We start from the raw sequence: 21,736 nt of genomic DNA on the forward strand, positions 1-21,736 counted from the left end.
ATGACTATTTTTGAATGCAAACTGAGACTACGCATAAATACGCATCTAACAAGGCATTCCACTCGAAAATCGGATGAAAAGTCCACAAGATGTGAGCTACCAAAGTCAGAGGCTTGACTTTTGGTATTTTTTCGGTATTTTTGGGTATATTTCGGTGTCTTGTGCATTCCTCCTAAGCCTTATAACTCCATGACTATTTTTGAATGCAAACTGATACTACGCATAAATACGCGTCTAACAAGGCATTCCACTTGAAAATCGGATGAAAAGTCCACAAGATATGAACTACCAATGTCAGAAGCTTGACTTTTAGTATTTTTTCGGTATTTTTTTGGTATTTTTGGGTATATTTCGGTGTCTTGTGCATTCCTCCTAAACCTTATAACTCCATGACTATTTTTGAATGCAAACTGATACTACGCATAAATACGCGTCTAACAAGGCATTCCTCTCGAAAATCGGTTGAAAAGTCCACAAGATGTGAACTACCAAAGTTAGAGGCTTGACTTTTAGTATTTTTTCGGTATTTTTGGGTATATTTCGGTGTCTTGTGCATTCGTCCGAAACCTTATAGCTCGATGACTATTTTTGAATGCAAATTGATACTACGCATAAATACGCGTCTAACAAGGCATTCCTCTCGAAAATCGGATAAAAAGTCCACAAGATATGAACTACCACAGTCAGAGGCTTGACTTTTAGTATTTTTGCGGTATTTTTGGGTATATTTCGGTGTCTTGTGCATACCTCCATGACTATTTTTGAATGCAAACTGATACTACGAATAAATACGCGTCTAACAAGGCATTCCACTTGAAAAACGGATGAAAAGTCCACAAGATATGAACTACCAATGTCAGAAGCTTGACTTTTAGTATTTTTTCGGTATTTTTTCGGTATTTTTGGGTATATTTCGGTGTCTTGTGCATTCCTCCAAAACCTTATAACTCCATGACTATTATTGAATGCAAACTGATACTACGAATAAATACGCGTCTAACAAGGCATTCCACTTGAAAAACGGATGAAAAGTCCACAAGATATGAACTACCAATGTCAGAGGCTTGACTTTTAGTATTTTTTCGGTATTTTTTCGGTATTTTTGGGTATATTTCGGTGTCTTGTGCATTCCTCCAAAACCTTATAACTCCATGACTATTATTGAATGCAAACTGATACTACGAATAAATACGCGTCTAACAAGGCATTCCACTTGAAAAACGGATGAAAAGTCCACAAGATATGAACTACCAATGTCAGAGGCTTGACTTTTAGTATTTTTTCGGTATTTTTGGATATATTTGGGTATATTTCGGTGTCTTCTGCATTCGTCTGAAACCTTATAACTCCATGACTATTTTTGAATGCAAACTGATACTACGCATAAATACGCGTCTAACAAGGCATTCCTCTCGAAAATCGGTTGAAAAGTCCACAAGATGTGAACTACCAAAGTCAGAGGCTTGAGTTTTAGTATTTTTTCGGTATTTTTGGGTATATTTCGGTGTCTTGTGCATACCTCCTAAACCTTATAACTCCATGACTATTTTTGAATGCAAATTGATACTACGCATAAATACGCGTCTAACAAGGCATTCCTCTCGAAAATCGGATAAAAAGTCCACAAGATATGAACTACCACAGTCAGAGGCTTGACTTTTAGTATTTTTGCGGTATTTTTGGGTATATTTCGGTGTCTTGTGCATACCTCCATGACTATTTTTGAATGCAAATTGATACTACGCATAAATACGCGTCTAACAAGGCATTCCACTTGAAAGTCGGATGAAAAGTCCACAAGATATGAACTACCAATGTCAGAAGCTTGACTTTTAGTATTTTTTCGGTATTTTTTGGTATTTTTGGGTATATTTCGGTGTCTTGTGCATTCGTCTGAAACCTTATAACTCCATGACTATTTTTGAATGCAAACTGATACTACGCATAAATACGCATCTAACAAGGCGTTCCACTCGAAAATCGGATGAAAAGTCCACAAGATATGAACTACCAAAGTCAGAGGCTTGAGTTTTAGTATTTTTTCGGTATTTTTTTGGTATTTTCGGGTATATTTCGGTGTCTTGTGCATTCCTCCAAAACCTTATAACTCCATGACTATTTTTGAATGCAAACTGATACTACGCATAAATACGCGTCTAACAAGGCGTTCCACTTGAAAATCGGATGAAAAGTCCACAAGATATGAACTACCAAAGTCAGAGGCTTGAGTTTTAGTATTTTTTCGGTATTTTTTTGGTATTTTCGGGTATATTTCGGTGTCTTGTGCATTCCTCCAAAACCTTATAACTCCATGACTATTTTTGAATGCAAATCGATAGTACGCATAAATACGCGTCTAACTATGGTACTACCTATAAAATAGGTCTATATTCAGTCTAGTCTATGAAATCATTCTAAATTTCAAGCCATCATATTATTCCAGGGTATCCCCTCGTTCACACTCCTTCCATTCATTCCCCCTCTTTGATTTCGATTTTGGTCTTGTGTTTGATGTTTTGTGCCCCGTGGGCAATTAAAGGTGCACCATGCGAAAGTGAATGTTGCCCGCTTTTGTTGACCCGATGCGCCGGGTGGCGTTCGACTGGTATTAGGTAAGGTCACTCACTCGCTCAGTCAGTCAGTCAGTGGGGAAGGCGCATTCATTAGCAGCCTATACACACATGTGTATTTACAAGACTCTAAAAGCCAGTCAGCATTGCCAATTTGTTTATATTTGTTTCTGCTTTGCAGTCGCAACTCTCAAAGAGCTATACAATTGCATGGCTAAGACTTTTCAAGTGTATTTAGTTCGAACAGTGTTAATCACCCTGCGGCACATTTGTTGAAGACGATAAACAACACACACACACACACATAAATATATATATTTCGTAGGTGCTAAATGGCCGACAGTCAATTCACGTACAGTGAGTCAAAAAGGCACGGGGCAGGAAGCAAACAAAATAAAAGTAATAAAAATAATAAAATATCAGAGAAAAAATCACAAATGAAATTTTAAAGTCGCTGCTGCTGCCTTTTGCATTAAAACAAATCATCCTTGACGCATGCACACCAAAAACGGCAGCCAGATAAAAAAAAAAAAAAACAAAATCATGCAACACAGCTTCCAAAACAGAGAGAAAAAACGAAACCAGCCGTAGGACTGCGTACAAGGCAAGGCTCTACACCATTTTTGGCAACATCAACACAAAGCTGTTTATTCGAGAATTTTCAATTTGTTGTGCGTGTGTGTGTGTGTGTTTCGCTGTTGCACAGGTTCCTTTTTAAATTGACGTTTATTTCCAGACACAAAAGACGGCGCAACTTTCGAAAGTTTTAATGAGCACGAAGAAAAAACGAAAAAAAAAATATACAAAATTTTGTGCGTCGATTTAATTTTTTTTTTTTTGGCAAAGCATTTGAAGCAAACAGGCCAAAAGAAACGAACGGAGCTGCGGAGTTAAAAGAGAAGAGGATTTTAGCCAGTTCGAAGACACCTACACACACACACACACACATGCGCTACTTACATGCAGTCCGCAGCATGACGTCATTGGCATTGGCATTGAACTGAAGGTGAAGATCGTTTGGAAACAAGTTCAAAATGCGCCCACATACAGAACGCAGCGATAAAATGTTTATGTACATATGTATATGTAAGTATGTATATATATACACCTATATATACGCTTTATCCTTGCTTAATATTTCCATAGTATAAACGGGCGAGCTATATAATTGGAGTAAGCTGGACATAGGCTCGATAGGGTCAACAAATCCAAGAGCACAACAATTACGACTTTGGTATTCTGCACAGCTGGCAGATCGAGGAACCAGTTCACGTTATTGCACAACATTTGGAATTTCGTTGGCTTCTGTTTTCTATCAATTTCCATCATGAGAAATATAATAATTTTCCTTGCACAAATTTACAATTTATCGTTTACGTCAACTTTCTCGTAGAGCTAATAAATATAAATCGTTGAGGCTGTAAATCAAAAATGGAGAAATCTCCCAAAGAGTTCTAGATCGTTTAGATAAAGTTTTCTATAATTACATTTGTATATTCCCCTTTTTTTTCACAAAATATTTGCGCTTTTGGCTAAAATACATAAATAAATAAAATATTCCTAATCGAATTTAAAGTCGCAAATTTATGTGATATTTAAAGTGAGATCTTTTTTTTTTTAATTCTGATTTTTAATCACATTTGCAATGCTAATTTGATGTGATGCTCTTAGAACTCTCAGAAATGCGAGCCGATAATGGCAGCATAGACTAATTTTTTATGGTGGAAATGAATATGAATAAAAGAAACATTTAAGAACTTTGAGGTTGGGCGGATCTGACTGCATAATTCTTGATCAACTTAGACGAAAAGTCAATAATTGAATATTTTGTTAAGCTGTAGAACTGGCTTTTAAATGTGCCATGCGTTGCTAAGTTAAATATTTAATATTTATATCATGTTTCCTGAAGTTTTATTAAAGAACCGCGGAGATCTAAAAGAATTAACTCAATCCAAACCCAAGCAACTCTTTTCACTCAATGAACGAGCATCAAAGCACGACAATGCTCTTTAAAAGGGCATATCATCTATTTCCTGTTTCGACTACCTCCATTAAGCTTCAAATTCTGTTAGGACTTCTATAAAAGAGCATACAACACGATCTAATGGACTCATCAACTCTTTTCACTCGTTGAGCGAGCATCAAAACACGCCCATGCCCTTAGAAAGACTTAGTCTTTGCAACTTTCACTTCAAAAAAGTTTACAGCTGTAAAGAAATATCGAAACTCACATTAAAAATTTATAGATTGCATTGTAAGACCTTCAGAATTCTATTTCCGTTTCGTGTGCGACGTGAGACGAGAGTTTCCTCTCTCTCTCTCTGGAATTATCATCGGAATGATCATTCGGCCAAGCACGAGAAACATCATAATGATAACAAAGATTTTTTATTCACATTATAATTGGTTATTAATTTGCATCCGAAATTCAAAGCGATCGCCGCACCACACACACACACATACACACACACACCCAACAAATAGCTCCAAGTCGACAGCTTAGAGAGGTCGCATATTTATGAACTTACCTAAAATAAATTGCCAATAGATTTTGTGTTGAAATCGAAAGAAAGTCTTGGCTCTTTGAGCTATGAATTACTTTAAGCCAAGAGCAAAGAGTGCTAGGCCAAAGGAATAACAGTTCAATTTATTTGTGCTCCATTTAGGGCAAATGTGTTTAGAACTATTAATCAGCTGGCTGTTTTTATTTCAACAATTGCCAAATGAGTCAGAAACGTGTGTCTACTACTCATAACAATGCGTTGGCTGCGAATACACTAAGCGAAAGCAGCATATATTTGAAAATTCTAATTTGCTTAAGGTTAGATTTAAAAGCAAACTTTAACTGATATCAGCAATCATAGAAATTTATAAAAAAACAAAATTCCCAATAGATTTTAGACATTTTTATGGGAATTTAATTTTGTCTACACTTTTGATAAAAGTAAAAAAATTTTTATAATTATACTTACAAAATGGTTATATTTATTATTTTTCTTGTTACCAAAATAAAAAGAAATTAAAAAAAAAAAATAATATATATACATATATATGTATGTATATAATGCAAATAAAAAATAATAAAAATATTATTTAATTAACAAATTTAAATAAGTTTAAAAATTATTAAAACTATTTTTTTTTGTATAATGAAAGCATTTTTAAATAATTTTTATTTATTTTTATAATGTAAGGATTTTAAAATAATTTTAATTTATACGAGCTAAAATTATGTCTTTTTCAAATTGAAATAACATTTTTTTGTAAGGGGCCAGCTGATAAAAATCGACAATCAATCAAATTTTCGCAAACTTAATACGTTCCTTTTTTATTTTTATTTATGTATAACTCTTTTGTTTGCATTTTTAATTTAAACATATAAGAGCTGTCATAATGGAATGCCTCCTCGAAGAAACTGTATGCTAATCAAATTTCCTGCATATCTTAAAATACATATCAAGAATTTAAACTCCTGCAATAAGCAGCACTCGTTCTTATTGGAATGCTTATTGGAATTCCAGTCAGGCGCAGAGCAGAAATGTTTCCAATTGCAGAGTTTGCTTGGCCTTTTCGACAAGTGTAGCTATGTACATCCAGCCACCCACACACGCACACTCACTCTAACACACACACACACATCCAGAGCTCGTATCTGTGTAATTGGAACAAACTTTAAGAATATTCTAGTGTCATAAAAAATCAAGATTTTAGATAAGTTTTTGGGCGAAAAAGCGATCAGAATTATTCAGAAGAGGAAAAAATAATCTCTGGGTTTTTTATAAAGTTATTTGGTTTTTGTTTTATATTTTTAAATATTTAGTATAGCTACGATTAGATTTTGTTTTAATAGTTTCAATTGGTTACAAGCGTTACAGAGTCAGAAAATTTATTGTTGGCAAGTCGTGTTTAGCGTAGCTCTACTATAGTTCATTTGGATGCCTTGGAAAGCCCACGTTAAATAGTATTTGTGACAATTGTATTTACAATTCCATTGCAGCGAAGCGACTCACCTCATCAAATTGCGGCTCAAAGCGTTTTGCGCAGTTCTAATTACACTAGTTGTTGTTGTTGTTGTTGGTGTTATTGTTGTTCTCGTTTGGTGTTGTTATTTGAGTTGCTGTTGTTTGTTGTTGCTGATGATGAATAAACAAATTGTTACACTTGTTGAGGCGAGTGTAGTTCGATCTTCTTTTGAAATCGCTTTGCAAATGCACATCAAATTCTTAATTAGTCACACACACACACACACAGATGAGAGACACCTGCACACACACACACACTCATACAGATGCAGTCGTTGTTAAATGTTTGTTTTTTTCTTTACCAAAAAATCGTTTGCACAATTTCAGCGAAAATTTATCACGATTTTGCTTTTTGCACTGCGCACAAAGTCGTTTGTTTTTTTTTTCTAATTTTTTTCTAATTTTGTTATTTTATTTTTTTTCTTCTTTTTCTATGTGTGTGGGTTGAGTGCAGTTGAGTGGACGTGCCGATGGTCGTTGGCGATTGATCGCAAATATTCGAGAGAGTGCGAGAGAGATGCAATATTGATTTCCTAATTGCAATGCAAATGCAAGCGAGTTAGGGTTAGCAGCTGAGCTGACCAGTTCGTATGTATATATATATTTATTTATTTGCATATATATATATTAATCGTTGTCAATTTTCTATAACAAATCGCGCATCTTAAACGCGCGCGCGCACACACACACACACGCACACACACGTTAAAGCGAAAGAGAGCGAACGAGAGAGTGCGAACGCCGTCACGTCTGAAAGTCGACTAAAGCTACAAACTCGCACGATCCGCATTACAAGCTCAAAACTTTGCGTCGTGAGCGTCAAAGCTCAGCGTCTTGGAGCTTAATGAGCCGAGCTGGGGTAAGCAGCACAGAGCAACAGGTAGCCGGCATTTCTTTTACGCTCTCTCACTCTCCCTCTCTCTCTGCATTACTTGATCTGGCTCTCAGTTTCTCTTGCTCTCTTTGGCTTGATTTAAATGAAGGCAACTTGTGGCTGGCTGACTGGCCGGGCTGTTGTTGGGCTGTTGATGTTGGCGATGTAAACAAGTGAAACCAGCTCGCCCAAAAACATTCTTCACTTATGTATGTAGTTCCAGCTTCAGCCTTAGTATCTTCGTTAGGTTTGCATCTTAGAAATAATATGGAAATTTTGTGCAGCAAGACCTGCCGGACACGATCAACACCAACAGCTGCTGCTGCTACTGCTGCTGCCGTTTCTGCTGCTGCGGATGCTGCGTACGACAAACAAACAGTAACCTCTACCGGACAGACGGCATCGACCAGCACCACACCCCAGCTCATCAATCACGATATTGACTAGTTATAATCGCTGCACTTAGCGAAATGGCCCTTTCGAAAAACCTAATATCAACTACAATTAAATTCTATTTAACGCAAACTAGTTTTACTAAATCTATTTTATTATAATGCTTATAACTTCATTCTTTAATTTTAAAATGAAATAAAAATCTATTAATAATTCCCAAAATAACTTTAAGTTAAAGTATTAAATTAAGCGCTCGGCTGAATTTCGTTAAACAAATTAATAACCATTTACATATTTAAATTGAGATTATGATTATTAAAATATGTAGCTACACTCACAAAACGATAAAAAAAATAAATAAATAAATAATAAATATAATTAATTTGAAAACCTATAAACTAATAATAACACGAGAAAGATTTTTATATATAAATTCTAAAGGGTTTATCTTCTTTATATACTTAATCTAATTAATTTCTTTGAGTGTATTTGCGTAGCATCAGAACTCATCGCTGATCGCTTTACTAATTAATTCGTCTTGTAGATAAGTTAGTTATGAAAGAGCGCTAATCCCCGGGGCAACTGAAACTATTCAGGCAAGTGTCATAAACAAAGCAAATCATGTAGGCAGCCAGTTGAGCAGGTAGCTGAGCGCACAACAAGTACAACAACAACAACAGTCGGAATAAAATAATTCACGCAAATATTTCCACACACTCTTGAATATTTGAATAACTCAGTAATTAATCAAAAATATGAAGAAATACGCAAAATATACAAATAAATCATCGATTGTCATCGTCGTCAGCCGGTCAAGAAACTATAAAGCACCAATCGGTTGTCGTCCCACGTCCACTCCATACGAAATCCCCTCCTTCACGGCCTCTGCCTTCTCTTCTTCACTCTCTGTCTCTCACACACACACACACACACTCTTTGCAAGGAGCCCATTTAACTTTAATAAAGTTGTCAACGCACGAATGTGTCGTGTGAAGCATTCGCCATATCTCTTACACTTCAACAACGGCCAGGCTGACAGTGCCAAGTGGACTCTCTCCCTCGCACTCACTCAGGCATTCTCAGCATTCCTGGTCGAGTGTCTAACGGATTAATTTCTTTCCCACACACACATGCACACAGCTTAACCACAACTGTTCCGCAACAGTTGTGAATGGGATTTTATTTTCTCAAACAAATCCCTTGAGCTTTTGCCACACGTTAATTGCAGCGTTAGGAAAGCTTTCGTTGGGGGAAGCCTGACAAATGCCAAAGCGCAGCTTTTTTTGCACAAATTATGTTCAGTACAAAACTTTTCACATTCAGTACCTATTTTTGTTCTCAACTGTAAAGTACAAAGCGCGTTATGCATCTAGTTCGCGATAAAATAAAAAGCAATTAATTACAAGATATTCTAAATATAATAAAATTGTGATGCGTGTTACGCGAAAAGCAACAATGATTGAAATGTAAATTGATTAATGACATTAGATTGTTCTTTCTGTTTATTTGATTAATGTTAGTGTTAAGTGTTGTGCTCCCACTTGCTGCCTTATGTAAATGCCAGAGGGTCATCTTCTTACAAAGCTAAGCATTTAATAATAGCCCACGTGCATAAAATACATATATCTATATACATACATACTAAATATACAAACATACATACGTACCTTAAATAGCAAGAAAAGCTTAAAGGAGAGTGAAAACGAAAGCTTTCTTCCCGTTACATGTCAACAGCTGATTTTAACTAAGGAACACACCAACACATACTCATGTATTAACACACACACGCACTCTTTTCGTCATTGAGAAAAAATAGAAGCTAATCATGGCATTAATACGCTGCTGCTTTGAACCACCAGAACTACCGGAGTTTTTCGATAGCTTTGTACAGAAATGCACCGATCCGAGCTGTAAGTATAATATTATATTTATATCTCATAACGCACATTATCCACACTAAACAAAAACATAACTCTCGCGCCAAACTACAATTAAATATTGTTACGCTGAGGAGCAGTGATGTTAACAGCGCAGACAACTTCAAGTATAGCAGTGTGCTGCCAGATCGCTGGATGTGAAATACTGTGGCAACTCCTCGTAAAAGTAGTCAAAGAGAAAAACAAATATTCGAGCACACGAATTTACAACAGCGAAATACTTTTATCGCAGCGTTTATTATCTAACGCCGCGATAAAAACATAAAATAAACGACTGTTGAGCGAACATGCCTGGTGAGTGATTGGTCAGAATAGAAATAGCAGTAGCGGTATTTGACCTCGAGACAAACAAATGAATGATTGAATGACGCCAGCGATCGATGACGAATTCCAAGGACTGTGCCGAAGATGTGCAGGAAAAGAGAACACAACATAAAAATATACACACACACGCAGAACAATAATAACAACAACAACAACATTCGCTCTTAGCACGCGACTCGGGTCGATTCTCTTAGTAAAAATGGCAACGATTATGGGTGATAAGATAAACGACTTGGTCTAAATGGCCACCGCACCCAGTCCACCTGGTAGCGAACAGCAGCAAGGTTCGCTTTTCGGGGTTGATTGTCTATTAGTCACCATTCGTCCATTGCCGAAGGCACAACAGAGACACTGCGTCGCCAGCATCGCATGTTTACCTATCGCTGCATACACGTCTGCCTGCCCAATCCATCTAAGCAATGCGCCTTTCCTTGCGCTCTTCTAGGTTGTTGCGGCTGCTGCTCGGCGCTGCGGCCGCGCTACAAGCGCCTGGTTGACAACATCTTCCCAGTAAATCCAGAGGATGGCCTCGTCAAGTCCAATATGGAAAAGCTGACCTTCTACTCGCTCAGCTCGCCGGACAAACTGGATCGCATCGGCGAGTATTTGTACCAGAAGGCCACCAAGGACATCAATCGCAAGCGCTACAAGTAAGCTAATATATAATATAAGTAAGATAAAATTATATGATCTATTTTCTCCTAGACTAGCGGAGATCGCCATGGAGGCCATGGATCTGCTGCTGCAGGCCTGTCATGCTCAAACCACGCTCAATTTGTTTGTGGAATCGTTTTTGCGCATGGTGCAAAAGCTGCTCGAGGATTCGAATCCGAATTTAAAAATAATGGCAACTAATTCGGTAAGAAAAGCATTAATTATTGATTGTTATATACCAATACTGAAGCTTTCCCTCTCCCTCCCTTTCAGTTTGTTAAGTTTGCTAATATAAACGAGGACACGCCCTCGTATCATCGACGCTACGACTTCTTTATCTCAAAGTTTTCGTCCATGTGTCACAGCGACAGCCACGATTTACGTGACAGCCTCCGTCTGGCTGGCATCAAGGGATTACAGGGTGTTATACGCAAAACCGTATCGGACGATCTGGTCGAGAATATCTGGGAGGCCCAGCACATGGAGAAGATTGTGCCCTCGCTGCTGTTCAATATGCAGGTGTGTTCACTTAGCCCAAACGGAGTTCAATCCATATTATTTTATGCATACGTACATATTTATGAAATTGGCAAATATCGAGCCTCACGACTAATTTCTGTTGTTTTTCGTTGTTTTCGTATATATTCTGTCATTATGCCAACGAAACTAATCCAACACTAAACACACAACAATCACACGTAACTGAACACACAACAAAAGTTCTGTGTGAACGTTATGTTTGTGAAGAAAAATTTACTGGCGGTAATTTGAATTGATTTCAAGTAGAATTAATCAAACTCTCCATAAGTATATGTCTCCATCCCTACAAACCCTGTAAATATATCTAACGAAAGTTGCCTCAACTAAAGTACGAAAACTTCGTCTGCTAAGAGACAGACGAACAGTCTCTACAGCTCAGACAAGGCAACGTTTAGTTCGTAGAGTTTTCACTGTATATGATATATATATACTATATGTGTTTAGCATAAATCCCAGTGTGCGCACTTACCTTACCCACCGCTTCATCGTGATCCAAGATCTGCTTACCAATTTCTTCTCTTATTCGTCTAGTCGGGCGACCTGACACCTGTTGAGGATGCCACCAATGTGACGCCTCCTGTGCTGGCCGAGGAAGTGCTGCGCGAGCTGGTCGGACGCGCCTCCTTTGGACACATACGTAGCGTGCTAAAGCCGCTGTTGACGTAAGTAAACAAACATATCCAGCCGTATCAATTATTAATCCTTGTTCATTACGTCATTACGTTACAGACACTTGGATCGGCATGAACTGTGGGTGCCCAACACCTTTGCCATACACACATTCCGCATTGTTATGATTTCTATACAACCACAATATTCCTACACCGTGGTGGAGACCTTGATGCAGCACTTGGATAGCAATTTCAAGTCATCGCCCAAGACACGCACCTCCCTGGCGGTGGTGCTGTCGAAGATCATTGCCATTGCGGCAGGCGAGAGCGTGGGACCCTCTGCCCTCGATATAATTAATAATCTGTTGACCCACTTGCGTACGAGCGTCAGCACAACCACCGAAATAACACCGGAGGAATCGCAGTACCAGGAGGCGCTGATCAATGCGTTGGGCGAGTTTGCCAATCATCATCCGGACTACCAGAAGATTGAGATCATGCTGTTCATCATGAACACGGTGCCGGATCTGTCCAAGAAGAGCAAAAGCGATCAAATGCTGCAGAATATATTGCTCAAGTCCCTGCTGAAGGTGGGCAACCAGTATAGCACAGTATCCTTCGAGAAGGCCTTTCCCGCCTCGTTCCTGCAGCCGCTGCTGCGAATGGCGCGCGCTCCACATGATCCAACGCGCATCATTGTGATGCAGATCTTCCAGGCGCTGCTCGATCGCCATCAAAACGAGAAGGTGCTCAGCACTGTCAGCGTTAAGCCGTATCCTGCCCTGTCCCAGGAGCCGCCCTCACGCTCCGACATCATATTCACGCACAAATACGGCGCGAATATTATGCAGGCGCTGATCGACAGCATGGCACTGTCGGATCGCGTGGATGCCCTGACCTCCAGCTATAATACAGCTGCGCTGCTCATTGTGGAAATGTCGTGCAGCGAAACAGTGCAGGAGTTCCTGCTATTCATATTGGGGTAAAAGCGAATCCGCTTGCAATTTCGATTGGAAATTTAATAAATCTCTTTCTCTCTCTCTCTCTCTCTCATTTAGAATTCAACAAGTGGCTTCCACTGTGGAGACTTTGGGCGCAGTGCATCGTTGCAATTTGCACTCGATTGCCATTGCGCTGCTGGTGCTCATCTCGCGCGTCAGCGGCATCAACAATCTGCTGGAGTATGCACAAAAGATCATAGAGGCGCGACGCGAGGAGGCCATCTACTATCTGCCGCCGCTGCTGGAGCCCAAGAAGGTGGTCACCAAGAACCTGAACTTGGCGCTACCTCATCTAGCCATTGATAAATTAGCCCTGGGCGAGTGCTTGCAGAATGCTGGCATGGATGCACAGCGTCTCAATACTGGTGCGCCGTATACACTCAACCAGACGGATAATCCGGGACATCGTCACTCCTGGGTCGAATCGGTTAGCAACCACATGACGCAGCGGAACAGCTCCGCCGACTTAACACTCTACAACGGCGATGTGGATAGCGTCAATAGCTCGCCGGGAGTCTGCAAGAAAGCCCTATCGCCCGAATACAACTTCGATGCGATGAAGCGAACCTTAGCCGAGCCCACGGAGTCGGCGAAGCGAGAGCAACGCGAGCGACAAATGCAGATTGTGCGCACCTTCCGTGAGGGCGAATTCGACGAATTGATACGACGCACCGAACCGAAGGTAAATTCTCCAGCTCTCCCACCAAAGACTTTCTCTAATGTTGTGCTCCTTACAATTCCAGCACGATCTGATTCAAAATCGCCTAAACGAGCTCTTCAACTCGCTGGCCGTGGAGCGCCAGATAACGCAAAGCGATAGCAAAACAGCTCAAATGCAGACAACCAATGAGAAGCCCGTCTATGAGACGAAATTCCCAGAGCTCTTCTACTACTAAGACGAAAATTATATAAAATCTATATATCTACATTGATATGTATATGTATATGTATAGAGAATATTTGCTGTAGCCTGGTCATGGAGCATGGAACATGGATACGGAGTATGGTATGGTATTTATAGCACATAATAGCGAAATTGTTTGTTTGTATGTATATTACACGGGCAGGGATCTAGATAGTTTTTGTTTGACCGGGTCAATTTTAAATTAAAGTTCTGTTATTACAATACGCTAATAGTATTTGTTACAAATAAATATATAATATATATAACACAAAACGAAATGTAAATCGAAATTTAAATTCCCCCCAAAAAAAAAAATAGATTGATCGATCGATCAATCAGATCGCTGTAATTCCCTTGCTTTGCATATCGCCAGGCGATGTTTGATAATCATAGAAAAAACCCGATTGTTGCTCTGAAAAGTTCACATATTTAATAATAATTTAGTGGGGGTTAATTAAAATGCATTGGACTTAAGTAAGACGTTAATTAGTTGAAATGACTTTAGCAATTGTGAATCGAATGCGCATTGAGTTCGATTGCCGCATTTTGTTAGCCTAACTTTTACAATCGTAAATACTATATATATGTATATATATCATAATATATATATTGGTTTCGAAACACCTTTGTGCCGAGCGCACAAAAAGTTGTGCCGATATAAACTTAACTGTTTCAAAATAATAATGCATTAATTGCTAGGATGTAATATGTAAACGATTTTACAAAAATATTTAAATATATATATATATTGTAGAGACGGATGCATTGGGGCACGACGCGCTCTAGAGGATGATAATGTACAATTATATGGCGTACAGTTAGTAGAAGGTTGAACTATATATAGCCCTAAGTATATATACAGCGGACGCTAGTTGTAGCCAGCGGAGAACGAATGTACAACTATATATATATATATGTGTGTGTGTATGTAGATTAAACGAGACTCGAGTGGCGAGTCCTTGAACAGAACGAGGTGGTATGTGCTTAGTCGGGGACGTAATATGATGCATACATAGGTGGTTTTATGGAGAGGGGGTGTGGCTAGTGCAACGCGCTCAGCACGCCACGTCGCGACAGAGCGCCTCGCCGTCGCTCGTCAGGGCGGCACTGCTTCGGGGCCAGCTAAAGCGTCCAGCTGGGCGCAGTCCGAGCGACGGCGACGACGGCGTCGAGTCGCCGCTCACACAAACAGCCGAATCATCAGCACTGGCTGGAGTCAGAGGGCGCTCAGAGCTGGCGCCAATTTCCGAAATGGGTATCGTTGTGGTCGAGAGCGTCGTCTCCTCGCTGTGTGGCACAACCTCCTTGAAGCTCTGATTGGGCGGCATCACGACCAGCATGTTGATGGAGATAAGCAGCGGATGGACCAGCTTGGGGTCGAGCACCATCAGCGACACCTCCTCGTTCTTCTCCAGGCTCAGCGTGGTGATCTCCGACGATTGGGTGAACACCGCCTGGCGCTTTGCATTGATGGATGTGACCACAGTGCGGATCATAAACTTTCGTATCGTCTGCAGGCTGAGCACGCGCTCGTGCTCGTGCCGATGGTGGCGCCGGATGATGAGGCTACGCGAGTCCATGATGAGTATGAGATCCATTCCATAGTTAAAGCCCGTCCAGCGCCACTTTTGATAGCCGGGCTCCATTAGCAAACGGCCGCAGCGCATGCAATTCTCAAAGAACTCCTCATTGTCCAGCTGCTGTGGACTCCTGTATAAATGGGAATCAATATATTAATCAATATTATTAATTGAATATCCAGTTAAACACTTACGCATCGTCTTGGCCGTGATCGATGCGCAGCAGCGCATCCCAGTGGCTGTGTATGTGCTTGTAGAGCCATTCCTTGGGAATGATATTGTCGTTGAATATGATCTTCAAGTCCATGTAGTGATTGGTCAGGTACTGGGTGCGCAGCTTCTGGAAGACGGGCACATATGGCTGGCCCTCGGGCGTGGCCAGAAACGAACGCTCCTCCATGCGGCTGGCAAAGTACGCCCACTGCACCACATCCACGCTGGGCGTATGCGTCTCAACGCCCGCATTCACCAGCCTCTCCTGGGTACGCAGTGCCTCGGCCCGTTGCACCGGATCATCGGGATCGTAGTTGGGATGCAGCTGCAGGAACATCCAGGTGCGCAGCAGCGTATATAGCGAGAATTCCGTTTGCATCACATACAAATCGTGGCTGGCCGTGAGCAGAGTCATCAACTCAATGGAGATGTGCCGCAACAGATTGGGATGCTTATTGTAAATGCTAAGTAAGTTGATCTGGAACCACTGGAACGTTGACTTCTTGACGCTCAGCACACCGTACTGGCAGGCAGCCTCGTAGTATTGCACCGCAGTCTCTGCATCAATGCTATCCACCATCACCTCGGCGCACTTGTCAATGATGCCGTCCAGGTGGAAGAGTGTGGCTGTTGCCAGCACGGGTATCACATCTTTGGGTTCGATCGCAATTTCATCCGAGTACATTGAGCCAAATACAGCGTCCAGACTATCCACATTGATCCGATCGTCGAGTATTTTAATATTCACAAAATTCTGCTGTGCCTCCTTCCACGAGCCATTGAACATGCTATAAAAGTACGGGCTCTGGCTGAGGTAGACCTTGTGCAGATGCCAGACTTTGTCCAGTGCCATTACGGCCACATCGGAGTTCTTTTGCTCCTTGAACAGCGCCTTGTATATATACTGTGTGGTTGTCAATAGTTTTTTTCTGCAAATCAAAAAGATGTCGTGTTTCAGTAAACAGTTTAGATCCTTCATCCTTTGCCCACTCACTTTTTGGGCGCTTTGGCCTCCTGCTCGGCGCGTTCACGATCCTGCGGCGATGCCGTCGATTCTGTGCTACGCCTTCGCTTGCGTCGTCCACTCAACACATCCACCACATTGCTCTGCATGGACCCGACGATTTGACCCATGTTTCTGAATCTGGCTCCAAACTGGAGTACTCAGGCCTAAAATGTTGGCAAAGATGAGGTATTAGTGAAGCGTTTAGTTTTGATTAACATCTTAGTCTAAATTTAAAGAAATTAAAAAAAAACTAAAACTTAATTATTTTTAATTAAACTAATTTGAAATTTTAATTTCTTAAGGAACCACAAAATTATACTATCGCTCTATCTGTAGAGTCTTTTCTTGTCTAAGCTAACTCCACTACCTAGAGTAAAAAATATAACAATAATAATATAATAATACTGATTAGAATATCGTAAGTATTTCGATAGTATTGACATATATGTATAAATCACGCTCCCATCTTTATTTCCAGTTACATTTAAACATCGATGTTGCTGGGTTACTTAAACAGGTTGCGTGCACCTTTATTGTTTATGTATACAAAGTTGACCCAGTTTTGGGCTCCGCCCACTTCAGATCCCTTTATGAGGTCAAAAATAGTGGGCGACCCTTTGATTAGGTATGAAGTTTCTTCAACTTTTCGAGTGCAGTTCGTGTTTTTAATCTATCTCCTCGACCAGCAGATGATGTCACCCATGTGTAGCCTTCAAAGAGGTGGCCCGTTTATTAATAGAATAACATCTTCTATAGAGTCGAGCTCTTCAAATACACACAAATTCACATGCAAACGCATTTGTTTATGTTTTATTCTCCCTTCTGCTGCTTAGCCTATTAACTTTGTTGTTGCTGGATGTTGTAAGCGTGTCAAGGCCGTTGCCATAATAATGCTTATAGAAAAAAAAAGAGCTTTGATTTTTTTCGCTTTGTTTACAACATGTTTCTATGGGCTTATATACTCCACATCGGAAATTACGCACTCATCCGTCCATATGCCAGTCGAATACTCGCGAGTATTTGTTGTCATACACACACACATACACATACACACTTGCACACATTTAGCTACCACGTTTGTTTTGGTGCGACGCAGTTAAAGCTCTCAAAACCAGTTTGAGCACACTTTTCTTATAAGACCAAAACAAGATGTTCGATTGCAACGCCTGAAAATTACGTCACTAAACACATAGAGCGCAACAGCGTGGAAGCGACTTACCGATGCAAAGCGAGAGCAAAGGTGAATAAAAAACAAGCAAAGAGAGAGAGAGAGAGCGCTAGCGCTGGTGTTATTTTAAACACTGATGATATCAGAGACAGAGCTTACTGCATTCGTTCCATTGAATGGATGATTATATGCAACTCAGCGAAAAATATATACTAAATAAAAACGAATAATAAATACACTCGCAGACTTAAAAAATAAAATAAAAATTAATGTTGCCCGATTAGTTACGGCCAAATAACGTGAGTTATCGTCAAAGAAGCCAACAAGATCGGGCGGACCTGAACCGGATTCGAACTCGCGCCGCTTAGCAGCACTCTTCAAAGCAGAATCAAAACGTTTAGACGGCTGCGCCATCCTCAACAATGAACAGACAGCAGCAAATTGTCTATGAAACTAATTTGTATGTATTTTGGGTAAACAAATAAATATGAGCACATATTTATTTATGTACATACGCTGTATATGGTTTGATAAATAGTTTGGTTTCTTATGCTATACATACAAATATATATTTATGTATATATAGAGTGTAGAGGTTCAGCGAACTTGCCCGATATGCCCAGCTGTTCGGCTCTGGATCGGCCAGACGAACCTGATTACTTTAGATGCGGTTGGGGCTGTGGCGGGCGTGATGTCGTCTACCTAAAATTTACTGTCGTGCGGCACTGATAGCACGATGGTTTATATAGCCATATATATGAGTGTTTATAAATATACATATATATTATATACACATATGTACATATATAGTGTTTAAGACATTTCGAAATAGATGCGAGTAGGAAATTTATCAACGTTCTCATGCCGCGGTCAATCAATGCGATCTCTCCCACTCACTCTCTCTTTCACTGTTCGTACTGCGTTCATGCACACATGTTTTTTATAGCGATGCTGTTATTACCAATGTAACAGTAAATCGCCACTATAAATAGCTAAGAAAAGTAAATTTTGGGAACATGTGGGGGAGAATTGCAGAATACGAAAGCAACGACGCAGTAATATGTTGTTTGTATTGGTGAATGCGTGGTGGTGAGAGCGAGTTTGGTATCTCTCTCTCTCTCGCGCGCACCAAACAAAACAGCAGCGAAAGACGTAAAATGCAACTGAAAACACACACAAAAACAACCACACATGCATACACAACTAACTGGTGAGCTGATAAAAATGCGAAAAGGGAATGCAATAGTGCACTTACTGTAAATGTGGAGTTACAGTTTTGCTTTGTTTTAATTTATGTAACTAGATTATCACTTCACTTTATGCAAATTTAACACCACAATAGTTCATACAGTCTTTAAATCATTTGTTTATGATATAAATATTTTAATATTTATTTCTATTTAACTTTCAGTTTTCTTTTGTTAACACAAGAGCTTTGCGCACTCCTCCGCGCACCAACCGTTCCCTCTCATGAATCTCAAGCGACTCTCAATCATTGGCGATTCGCTAGATGAGAAACAAACAACAATAACAAAACTGTGGTCGAGCTGTTATTATTTACAGTGCTGTTATTGTTAACAGCACAACATTAAACAGCTGCTCGCATTTCTTACAATTCGAAATGCTCAATTTGAATTTTTTTAATTATTTTCAGCAGAGAAAAAGGTTCATCAAACAAGTTGTTCCTTTATTTATTATTGATTGCCGTCCGCTACGACATTAACAAATCGAAACCCTTTTAACAGTGTGCCTATCTTAAAACTGTATATATTATTTGTTTTTCTAAAGGTCTTTATGAAATAAAAAAAAAAAAAAAAATTGGAGCTATTTTAATGATTATTTAAACTTACCCATCGCATTTCAGTTTATTTAAACAGAAATTTGTATTAAATTTTACAACGCTAAGCTGTTAAATTCAAAATCGATGACACTTTCGATTAATGTTCTATCGACACTGGCGTCCATCACTAGTAATTTTGCCATTCACTGTGTTTACATTTGAAAATTAGATTTAAAGAATTGAAAAAAGAAACTAATATTAATATCAACATTATGAAAGTGACTCCAAAGAAACCACGCGCCACAGCTATTGAGGGCACGCTGCGCTCGCGTGAATCCCGCAAAGAAGCTGCAAAGGATGAGTCTGAAGCACCACCTCCGTTGCTGCAAATTGACGACGACATGGAATCCGAACTGCCCATACGAGGACGCCCCTCCAAGAAGCTGCAACTGCAAAAGCAACTACAACGTGCTCAATCCAATGCCAAACAGCAAGCTGAAGTGAAGAGTGAGTCCGCAGCAGAAACCGAAGCTGAAGCGCCAACAACATCTGCTAACGCAACCGGGGCAGGAAGATCCAAAGCCAAACGGTCGCTTTACAAAAAGAGCGGGAACAATGCAGTCCAAAAATCACACAGTGAAAGCTATGTAATGCGTCTCTTCGAACGCAGCCTGGATCTGTCCAAGTACAAAGAGAACACACCGCTCTATCCCATTTGTCGCGCCTGGATGGCCAACCAGCCACGCAATCCCAGCGTGGCGGTCTACAACACAGACGGCACAGTGCCCATAGTTAAGCGTGAGGACGATGCCGAGGAGGTACTCAGCAAGTTGCTGAGCGGCGAATTGAAAGTTTTAAAGCAAATGCCACAGGCGCGCAAAACCGAGATGTCGCCCATCCCACCCCGACTGCCCAACACCCAGGACGAGAAGCTGAAGGGGGCCAGCAAGGAGGAGCTGCTGGCCGAGAATATCGGCCATTGGAAGCGGGTGCGCAGTCACTGGCTGAAGCATGCGCAGAAATATGAACACGAGCGCTACGAAATAATTGACCAGATAATGGATGCTGTGTGCAAGCGTGAATGAAAATGCAATTTTAATATAATTTCACTTGAATAAATCTTTATTTGTAATTGCGTTTGCCTTTTTCAATAATCTGTGTGTGCTTGGTAATTAAGTCTAATTTCATCTTTCATTCATTTCCTTTTCGTTTTGAATATAATTAAAATGCTGTTGGATTGTTCTTGTTTGGTTCTGTTGCCACTGCCGGAGCGCGCGCCAGGTTCTTTTTGTTGTTGTTGAAGATGTGTACGTGTGCATATGTGTGTGTGTGAGTGTATGTATAACAGAGCTTACACATGCACACACACACACACAAGCAGAGAGTCTTCGGCTGTTTGCTGCATTCGAACACTTTATTCGACCTTGAGCAATTCAACGTCGAAAGTCAAGGTAGAATTGGGAGGAATGACACCTGGATGGCCACGGCTGCCATAGGCGTAGTCAGGTGAGCAGATCAGCTTGGCCCGCTGGCCAACGCTCAGCTGAGCAACGCCCTCATCCCAGCCGCGAATAACCTCACCCTTGCCAATGGTGAACTTGAAAGGCTTGTTGCGGTCCCGAGACGAATCGAACTGCAATTTGTAAACAAATCAAATAAAAATGTTCACACATTTCAAACAATTATCACTATTTATATACCTTGGTGCCATCGTCCAATGTGCCAGTGTAATGCACTGAAACTTTCTGGCCGTTCTTTGGGAAGGTGCTACCTGCAATACGAAGGCGTGAGAGGGAGAGAGAAAGAGAGTGAGATACATATATGTATGCATATCGTGTATAAAAATGTGTATGTGTATAGAGAGCGGAAAAATACTTCTCTTTATAAAAATGCCGCAAATGTAAGGTTAATGCCATAATAAGAACTAATATTAAAGAGTCTTATCTTTTTACTTACCATCACCGGGAGAAATTGGAACAACTTGTACGCCCATTTTTACGGTTTTTTTTTTTCTTTATTTCAAATCGGCCTGCTGGAAAAAAGTAGCACGTTTTGCTCGTCGCGTCGAACAGAAAAACCAAAGATGGCACCAAATACGAAAAATGTCGATTAAATTGACACACGCCGACTGCAATGCTTAGAATCCTATCGATAGTTTA

The 21,736-nt window shown here is 40.2% G+C and overlaps 5 protein-coding genes across 8 annotated transcripts in view; 2 read left to right on the plus strand and 3 right to left on the minus strand.

Moving 5' to 3' along the window:
* Nucleotides 1-7,337, minus strand: part of blo (bloated) — a 38,870-nt gene extending 31,533 nt beyond the window's left edge. The window contains exon 1 of the mRNA XM_089260762.1: nt 6,581-7,337. The gene's annotated coding sequence lies outside the window, so the exon portion shown is untranslated. The remainder of the gene's footprint in view (nt 1-6,580) is intronic.
* Nucleotides 7,338-9,176: 1,839 nt separating this feature from the next.
* stmA (Protein EFR3 homolog stmA) lies at nt 9,177-14,103 on the plus strand. 3 transcript variants are annotated; one of them, XM_018105673.3, is made up of 9 exons: nt 9,177-9,769; nt 10,566-10,770; nt 10,826-10,979; nt 11,048-11,293; nt 11,495-11,536; nt 11,846-11,976; nt 12,044-12,907; nt 12,984-13,608; nt 13,670-14,103. In XM_018105673.3, exons 1-9 carry the CDS (start codon nt 9,685-9,687, stop codon nt 13,820-13,822), a joined length of 2,505 nt encoding a protein of 834 aa, XP_017961162.1. In that variant the 5' UTR covers nt 9,177-9,684; the 3' UTR covers nt 13,823-14,103. The 3 variants fall into 3 exon arrangements, with proteins under 3 accessions (XP_017961162.1, XP_017961163.1, XP_017961164.1); XM_018105675.3 differs by lacking the exon at nt 9,177-9,769 and adding an exon at nt 9,879-10,090; XM_018105674.3 differs by lacking the exon at nt 11,495-11,536 and having other exon boundaries at nt 9,178-9,769.
* A 131-nt stretch (nt 14,104-14,234) lies between these two features.
* gcl (germ cell-less) lies at nt 14,235-19,315 on the minus strand. 2 transcript variants are annotated; one of them, XM_018105678.3, is made up of 4 exons: nt 19,053-19,315; nt 16,618-16,793; nt 15,605-16,552; nt 14,235-15,540 (listed from the first exon to the last, which is right to left on the minus strand). In XM_018105678.3, exons 2-4 carry the CDS (start codon nt 16,755-16,757, stop codon nt 14,886-14,888), a joined length of 1,743 nt encoding a protein of 580 aa, XP_017961167.1. In that variant the 5' UTR covers nt 16,758-16,793; nt 19,053-19,315; the 3' UTR covers nt 14,235-14,885. The 2 variants fall into 2 exon arrangements, with proteins under 2 accessions (XP_017961167.1, XP_089116916.1); XM_089260790.1 differs by lacking the exon at nt 19,053-19,315 and adding an exon at nt 17,702-17,724.
* A 413-nt stretch (nt 19,316-19,728) lies between these two features.
* Nucleotides 19,729-20,709, plus strand: mip40 (Myb-interacting protein 40). Its single transcript, XM_018105681.3, has one exon. The coding sequence runs from the start codon at nt 19,850-19,852 to the stop codon at nt 20,660-20,662; it is 813 nt and encodes a 270-aa protein (XP_017961170.1). The 5' UTR covers nt 19,729-19,849; the 3' UTR covers nt 20,663-20,709.
* Nucleotides 20,682-21,711, minus strand: Fkbp12 (peptidyl-prolyl cis-trans isomerase Fkbp12). Its single transcript, XM_018105682.3, has 3 exons — nt 21,534-21,711; nt 21,278-21,348; nt 20,682-21,210 (listed from the first exon to the last, which is right to left on the minus strand). The coding sequence occupies exons 1-3, from the start codon at nt 21,568-21,570 to the stop codon at nt 20,992-20,994; spliced, it is 327 nt and encodes a 108-aa protein (XP_017961171.1). The 5' UTR covers nt 21,571-21,711; the 3' UTR covers nt 20,682-20,991.
* Nucleotides 21,712-21,736: the final 25 nt, after the last annotated feature.

This window comes from Drosophila navojoa, chromosome 5 (genome assembly GCF_054131105.1).
Source record: "Drosophila navojoa isolate 15081-1374.11 chromosome 5, UAZ_NAV_1.0, whole genome shotgun sequence".
Taxonomy (NCBI): Eukaryota; Metazoa; Arthropoda; class Insecta; order Diptera; family Drosophilidae; genus Drosophila; species Drosophila navojoa.

Excerpts from the sequence above, each read along its gene's own strand:
- mip40 (XM_018105681.3), top strand. The coding sequence starts at position 19,850 with ATGAAAGTGACTCCAAAGAAACCACGCGCCACAGCTATTGAGGGCACG.
- Fkbp12 (XM_018105682.3), bottom strand. The coding sequence starts at position 21,570 with ATGGGCGTACAAGTTGTTCCAATTTCTCCCGGTGATG. Across the intron at positions 21,349-21,533 it reads TCCAATTTCTCCCGGTGATG|GTAGCACCTTCCCAAAGAAC; the intron begins GTAAGTAAAAAG and ends TTCGTATTGCAG. Across the intron at positions 21,211-21,277 it reads CATTGGACGATGGCACCAAG|TTCGATTCGTCTCGGGACCG; the intron begins GTATATAAATAG and ends TACAAATTGCAG.
- gcl (XM_018105678.3), bottom strand. The coding sequence starts at position 16,757 with ATGGGTCAAATCGTCGGGTCCATGCAGAGCAATGTGGTGGATGTGTTG. Across the intron at positions 16,553-16,617 it reads GAGGCCAAAGCGCCCAAAAA|AAAAAAACTATTGACAACCA; the intron begins GTGAGTGGGCAA and ends TTTGATTTGCAG. Across the intron at positions 15,541-15,604 it reads GATCACGGCCAAGACGATGC|GAGTCCACAGCAGCTGGACA; the intron begins GTAAGTGTTTAA and ends CCATTTATACAG.
- stmA (XM_018105673.3), top strand. The coding sequence starts at position 9,685 with ATGGCATTAATACGCTGCTGCTTTGAACCACCAGAACTACCGGAGTTT. Across the intron at positions 9,770-10,565 it reads GAAATGCACCGATCCGAGCT|GTTGTTGCGGCTGCTGCTCG; the intron begins GTAAGTATAATA and ends GCGCTCTTCTAG. Across the intron at positions 12,908-12,983 it reads TTCCTGCTATTCATATTGGG|AATTCAACAAGTGGCTTCCA; the intron begins GTAAAAGCGAAT and ends TCTCTCATTTAG.